The sequence below is a fragment of the Haplochromis burtoni genome, unplaced genomic scaffold (genome assembly GCF_018398535.1).
Source record: "Haplochromis burtoni strain Fernald_Lab_line unplaced genomic scaffold, NCSU_Asbu1 Contig_71, whole genome shotgun sequence".
NCBI lineage: Eukaryota > Metazoa > Chordata > Actinopteri > Cichliformes > Cichlidae > Haplochromis > Haplochromis burtoni.
In genome coordinates, this window is record NW_024582432.1 from 1,392,883 (window position 1) to 1,400,167 (window position 7,285).

The window sequence follows — 7,285 nt, forward strand, 5'->3', positions numbered from 1 at the left end:
CACACACACACACACACACACACACACACACACACACACACACACACACTGACTGGTGTTTTGCTGCTGGCCTCCCTCTGCTCCCTGCCAGTGCACATTTACACACAGTCACTTTGATTATGTGCGTGTGCAGCAGTCAGCAGCTTTTTTTTAATAAATAGAAGACAAATCAAACGTGTCCAGAACATTTAAAGGCTAAATATTTTTGTTGCTGCAGTTTCTCACGTGGAAGGCAGGAATGTGTTTCTTCGCAGCACATCTATCAGGAGAATAGAAACAGTCACTGAAATGCAAAAAAAATTAAGCTGTTATTGTTGGAGGGCAGCGCGGCTGCATCAGTGGGGGTGGACGTGGCTGTGATCGTTGCCTTGGCTCGTCGAATGTGCTCCGGCTCGGCCCGCTGGTTGCATAAGCAGTCTGGGATTTAGTCAGCTGCGGCCCCTGGTCGCTGCTCTGTTTCCACAGAGTGTTAAACCTGGTGGCACAGAGGGTCAGTGTTGAGCGAGTGGGGAGGGCTGGGGGGATGTGGTCAGCTGAAAGGAACATGCTGTATTTTGTGTCTGTTCCCAGAACGTTGAATTTTGCAGGCTGTTGGAGAGAACAGTCTGCAGGAAAGGAGGACTAACACAAGCATCAATCTGTCAACTGGCTTTTTAGGTTTAGTATAAAACTGTCCCAAACTAGAGACCAGACAATCTGAATTTACCATGACTCAGGTTAGCATCTTCACATTGTATAAAAAGAACCAGAAATATTCCTTTCACAATAATACACTGGACTCAGCGTGTGGTTCTTATTTGTGCTTGACGAATAATTTATTAAATATTAAACAATTATAGCAATTGTTGACGATTAATTCGCTTTGAGATGAATAGATCAATGATATGCTTTGGGGAAAATGAACAATGTGTATAATAATGTGTAGTGGAGCGAATGTTGAAGATGATTACAACAAATAATTAATATGTGAAAGGCTTATTTCAACCTTAGATAACTTTGTATAAACTTACAGTATGTGGTATGCAGGTGCCCCTAACTTAATACATCTGTTTATGTATTTATACTCCTAAACACCAAAAAGTACAACAACAGTGGTGTGAGACAGAGGCTGCCATTCTCCTTCACCTCATCCTGAAAAGTTTCCCAGCATTATTTGAACGTGAGCTGCAGGGAAAATACCAAATTTTAACCCTTTTGATCATCTCATTTTACCCATCCAGCTGCTCTGCAGTTGTTCCTACCAGCGATGCAAAGCACTTGCGACACGCAGCTGCTTTTGCATCGAGTTGTTTCTATTGTTAAAGGTGAGCCTATGTGATGCACTCACGCAGTGGGACTGCAGACTTCCCCTCCACACGGAGAGCCAACATTTATCCTGGCCTGATGACTCACTGAGCTACATGACTCTTACTGCTTCTATATAAATACAGATGCAGTTTTAGCTGTGGTAAACGAAAGCACACGCATACAGCAGCAGGCCAAAAAACACACAGGTCTATAGAAGCTGGAAAAGGAAAGAAAGACCTGAAAACAGAGTGTGTTAGATAAAGGCAGAGTGTGATGAATGCTGGGATTGTCTGGTCTACACACACACGCACACACACACACACACACACCATCTTCATGTAAATATTAAATATATAAAGATGCAGAATATTCTGAACTTTGAGACTGTAGCTTGACCTACATCACAGACTTTTCTTTTGCACATACTAGCTGGAAAAACTTAAGCTCTAGATCTGCTAATAAGAGCTGTGGGAACAGTTTGCAGATCACTGCTGCAACTAACCACACAAGCTGCTGTACCTTGTCAAAATTTTCCTTTTACTTTGATTTTATGGAACCAGTTTATTCTCAAAGCTGAAATTCGCTCCATGCTCTCTCCTGGTTGTGTACACCTAATGAAATCAGGCTGGAAGTTTGGCTCCATTAAACGAATTGGTCGAGCACAGTGGAAGTGTGTTAATCCGGTTATGCTTAAAATGATTAGGGACTCAATCTAGTCAAGATCATCAGACCTAAGGCAGAAATCAATTCAGTATTAATATTGCTTTCCAGGGAGTCCTGAGTAAAGAGGTACGAAATAAGTTAAATCACATTAGCCAGTCGTTAAAGGTCTGCAGACTGTGCTGGACAACTGAACCAGTACAATGGCATTAATAGATATGGGTTCAGGAGATGATTACTGGGCCTTTTTGTCAGCCTGGGTCATGTGTGGTATCTTCACAGCCACTGTAATTCCCATTTTTCTGAAGATACACTTGGTGCCAAATAGTGTGCATGTTTCCTCCTTTTTTGCAACATGTTTACTGCGTCCACAACTTTAGTTTTTTATCCATTTAGATAAAAATTAGATTCACCCATTAACTCACCATGCATGTCTGTGGGGGGAAACCAAAAAGCTCCAGAAAAGTCCAAGCTGCACCGTAGAGTTGAACCCAGAAACTTCTTGCTGTGACGCGATGGTACAAACCACCACAGCACGTCTTTTTGCATGTTTAAATCTAGTTTGGTTTTATTCAAACAGTGGCACTTTATATTATAAAGGATAGAACTACAACAATGTGAGAAATACAATCCCTTTCTATCTTTGTGGTAGCTGTTAGCATCTTTAGGACTCATTAGCGCTTGCTAACTGGTGCTAATTAGCTCTAAGCATTGCAGAGTGTCAATATCTGTGGCTTTTCTGGGTTCCTCATCTACAGAGAGATAACACTGTTAGCAACACTTAAATCACTATATCACTATTTACTCATAACTGTAATTCTTGTTGTAAAATAATTAATTAGTTATTGGAAAATCAGTTTAAATTGTTTATTCAGTTATTTAGCACTTTTTGATGGAGCTAAATGGAAAAAAAATGGAAAAGTTCAAATATACTGCCCCAGTTTTCACTCAAAACAGCTAGCTTGGTTGAATTTGCAGCTTTAAGTAGTTATTATTGACTGAATATACATTGTACGTTTATGAATGTTATCGTGATAACATACCAGAGCCAAACGCACACTCAGAAAAAGAACGAGGCACAATCCTGCAGTGCTACAGTAAGCACTTCTGATCCCCGGCAGAAACAAATGGTCTCTTCTGTTTACAACTCCCTCCTGTGCATGTGTGTTTTTATCACATGCACCCAAGAGCTTTTATTTAGAGGAGAGAGAGAGATACAGTACATCCTCTCTGTACTGCCATTTATCACCCAAACTGACTCATCTCTCCTCACCTGCTGCCGTCAGCCTCTCTTCCTGTCCGCTTCACACGCAAAAAAGATTACACTCCCACAGAGAACGCAGAGGGCTGTGGAGGGGCGACGGGGTACTTAAAGTAGCACATTGCTGCGTGTGTGTGTGTTTGATCACATAGTTGGCAACTTAACGTTGTGATGCATACAACTGAATGTTACTTTCTGCATCTAAAACCAGACTGTGCAATGAAATGTTATCCATCTGTGGATGTGTGCGGAGAATATGAGATATGTGAAGTACATGGAATGGCAGGCGAGTGTGTTGATGATGAGGAGGCTGCTGTAAATATAAAGCCAATCCAAGTGTCTGCTCATATAGAGTGGCTGCTTTCCAGCACCTCTAGTCTTTTTTTTTCTTCTTTTTTTAAAGATTCAAATAAATAATAAAATTCTCAAAGAAAAATTAAACTACTTGTTTTAGATTCAAACGCACGGCGACGCACACGGACACATTCACACTTTCATATTCTTGTTACAAGTAAAACACTGAAACCACGGCTCAGTCAGTCTTTTTATCTTGTAAGGTGTTAGCTTGAGCTCTGTTTCGGTCAAAAACACGAATCTTTTGTCCCTTGGCTTCTTAAAAAAAACCTTCTTATCAGTGTTGAAGAGATCACGAGGAGTTCTGCCCAACTCCTGCTGACTTTTTTATCTTTTTATGTTATTTTAATTCATTTTTTTTGCTGCAAGTATTGCTTTAAGGAATATATTTTGGTCTTCTTGTCAGATCGATTTAGTGTTGAAATCTCTAATGTAGCGTTTTTTTCTTCATTTTTCTACACTTGCATTTTGAACGTGTCCTTGAATTCCAAGTGTTAAAACAGGACATTCGACCAATCATGAGGAATGTGTGCGTTCTACAAAGACGTCCTCGGAAGTCCTCCGGCGCGTGTGTGTCTGCGCTCTTCCTTTCCCACAATGTTTAAAACAGGAGATGTGTTAGTGCTTTGTTATCGCTTTGTTTCTTTTCCCATGCATGAACATCTACGTGGTTGGATGAGAGGTATAAAAGTGTGTGCCGGTGAGCCCTGACATGCTCAGACGCAGATTTCTATGGGTGTCGGCACTAGCATGCGGCCGCCAGGTGAGCCGTTTTCTCGGGGCATTCGATCGTAGCTGTTGGTGGATGACACGGAGCTGTTGGTGGAGACGGACACGAAATGGTGGCCCCCGCCGGGTTCCATCATCCCTCCTTTGGCCCCGCTGCCTCCGCTCCCCCTCTTCACCGCCATTGGCAACATGGGAGAGAGGGGCGACACTGGGGAGCGAGGTGACAGAGTCTGCTGCTTCATCCTCTCCACGAGAAGCTCCTCGTCTTCTTCCCCGGACGATGATGACGAGATTGTGCCGTCCACCTCCCCACGGACTCCTCCTCCCCCTCCACCTCCTCCACCGCCGCCGCCGCCTCCGCCACTAACTCTTTCGCCGCCACCTCCAGCAACCGTGTTGCCATTGTTGTTATCGTTCTCCGCGTCTAACATCCAGGAGTGGCTGAAGTACCCGAACACTTCTTTGACGGAGCAGCGGCGGTCCTGCTCCACCGATAGCAGGCGGCGGAACATGCGAAGGGCCTGCTCGGTGAAGCGCCTCCACTGCGACGGCACCGTGTTCGTCCTCCTCCTCTGCCAACGGATGAACTCCTGGTAGAAAGAGTCAGAGGGCAGAGCCTTCTCCCAAGGGAAGTTACCGGTCAGCATGCAGAACAGCAGCACACCGAAGGCCCAGACGTCAGTGCTGTAGTCCACGCAGAAGCCCTCATGGCGGGACACATCGCAGAGCTCCGGAGCTGTGTAGGGGATGGTGCCGCTCACCTGGAGGGGAAACCCAACAGGTTACAGTCACTGGAGGAAACGTGCGAATATAAAAACGTACAAAACTCAAACACTACTCACTCTTTTCACTGGTGAGCCAGCCCGGCGAGTCATTCCGAAGTCAGAGAGCTTGACCTTGCGGCACTCTCGGTCAAAGATGAGGATGTTTTCAGGCTTAATGTCCCGATGGACCAGCTTCTTACAGTGCAGGTAGTCCAGAGCGATGGCTACTTGGTGTACACAGCGCTTTGCTACTGTTTCAGGAAGACCGACCTTGAGGGCCAAAGAAAGGAAAAGCACTATTTTATTCAGAGGATTTTACAGTTTTAAGCCAACTTTCTTCTGACTGTGGATCAGTAATCATCTGTATTACTATCGTTATCTGCGAATCAGCACCTGTGGAGGAATTATATCGAAGAGGTCCCCCGCCACGGCGTACTCCTGTGCAAACACGTAGTACTCGTCGGTCTCAAAGGCGATGCCAAACATGTTGATGATGAAGGGGCACGGAGACAGGTACAGGGAGATGCTGTACTCCCGTAGAAAAGACTTCAGCTTGGTTGTCTTCTTCTTCAGGAACTTCAGTGCCATTTTTGTACCTTTTGGGAAAAATACAGATGTTTTTTTACAGATGCACAAAAAAAACCTGTTTTTGTATCACGACTTTACTGAGGTATTATTTTAAATTACTCACTTATTTAGATTTTGTTGAGGCTTAAAGTTAAACCCCTGTGCTGATTGGAGTGAACTGAAACTCTTTGAATTCAATTCAGCGTTATTTATGTCACTAAATCACAGCAACAGGGGTCTTAAGACGCTTTATATTGTTAGGTAAAGACAGAGAAAACCCCCGAAATCAGATGACCCCCTTCAAGCAAGCAATTGGTGACAGTGGAAAGGAAAAACTCCTTTTTAACAGGAAGAAACCTCCAGCAGAATTAGGCTCAGGGAGGTGCAGCCATCTGCCGTGACCAGTTGGGGGTGTTGTCGTCTATCCAAGAAGACCGTGCTTGAGATTTCTGCTATTTTAATTATTAGTCTGTAACTTTTCACTAAGGAGGTTTCTGTCTGTACATTTATGAATGCAGTTATTTAACCAAGCTTGCAATTTAGCACTCCATCCTCTAATCTAACTATTAACACTTCTGTCTAAACAAAGGGACATCTCATTAGGAGCCAAAAGCGAAATTACACTTAAGGTGCAGAGACCAAAACAAAAAGGTGACAGCGCAATCACTTAAGACGTCATGTACTCTGTGGTGGTCCCTTACCTCTGATCTTGTGTATGACCAGATCCACCTTGCCATAGGTTCCCTTGCCCAGCTCTCTGATCACCTCGTAGTACTTGTTGACCTCTAGTCTCTCCAAATTCTGGGCAGCAATCAGCTGCAGCTCATCCAGGATGTCCATGTTGGCTCGAGAAACCAGCGGAGAGGAGGTCATGGTGCGGACTGCTTCAGGGTGCAAAAAAAACTGACTCGGGTAGGACAGGAGCAGCAATAGCAGCTAACAGCTGGTGTCACTGTACAGAAAGAAGAGAGGAGAAACATTTTGAAAACTGCTTCATCCTTCTACTCTTCCTCATTTCAAGTACAACAAGTTGGCTGTGATAGGACGGGCACACGAAGAGAAAAACAGGCTCTCGTCCTCTTGTGGGACCAAAACAGGAGCATGTGATATGTGATGTTTGTGTTGCATTCCAAGGTCGGCAATGCACAGCACGCTGTCGACACCGAAGCTCACAGCGTGCTGCTCTGATCTGCAGTGTGATAGCCGCTGAAAATGCTAATTATCTGCAGTGAAGGCTTAAGTAATTCTAAATGCTACTCGCCAAGGGGGATACCAGAGCTGAGCTGTGAGTGCACGATCACACACACACACACCCACACACACACACACAAACAAAAAAAACACACACACACAACACACACACACACACACACACACACACCCACACACACACACACACACACACAGGCAGCCAATAACAGTCCTTTCTAGCAAATCCAATTCCTGCTGCAGTGTGATTATTCTTAGTGATTGCTTCCCTTTTTTCTCTTCCTGAGCGGCTGGACCTGCCAAGCACTGCCTCACTGATCCAGAAGCATTGAAACTGTGCTACAGGAGACGCACACACCACCACACACACACACACACACACACACACACACACACACACACACACACACACACACACACACCCACACACACACACACACACTCACACACCCGT

The 7,285-nt window shown here is 44.5% G+C and overlaps 2 protein-coding genes across 2 annotated transcripts in view; one reads left to right on the forward strand and one right to left on the reverse strand.

Moving 5' to 3' along the window:
- bsk146 (brain specific kinase 146) overlaps positions 1 to 7,285 on the forward strand; it is a 17,380-nt gene that overhangs the window by 2,861 nt on the left and 7,234 nt on the right. The window lies entirely within an intron of this gene.
- Positions 3,589 to 6,858, reverse strand: LOC121814671 (serine/threonine-protein kinase SBK1-like). Its single transcript, XM_042221654.1, has 4 exons — positions 6,324 to 6,858; positions 5,449 to 5,651; positions 5,134 to 5,325; positions 3,589 to 5,052 (listed from the first exon to the last, which is right to left on the reverse strand). Exons 1-4 carry the CDS (start codon positions 6,493 to 6,495, stop codon positions 4,279 to 4,281), a joined length of 1,341 nt encoding a protein of 446 aa, XP_042077588.1. The 5' UTR covers positions 6,496 to 6,858; the 3' UTR covers positions 3,589 to 4,278.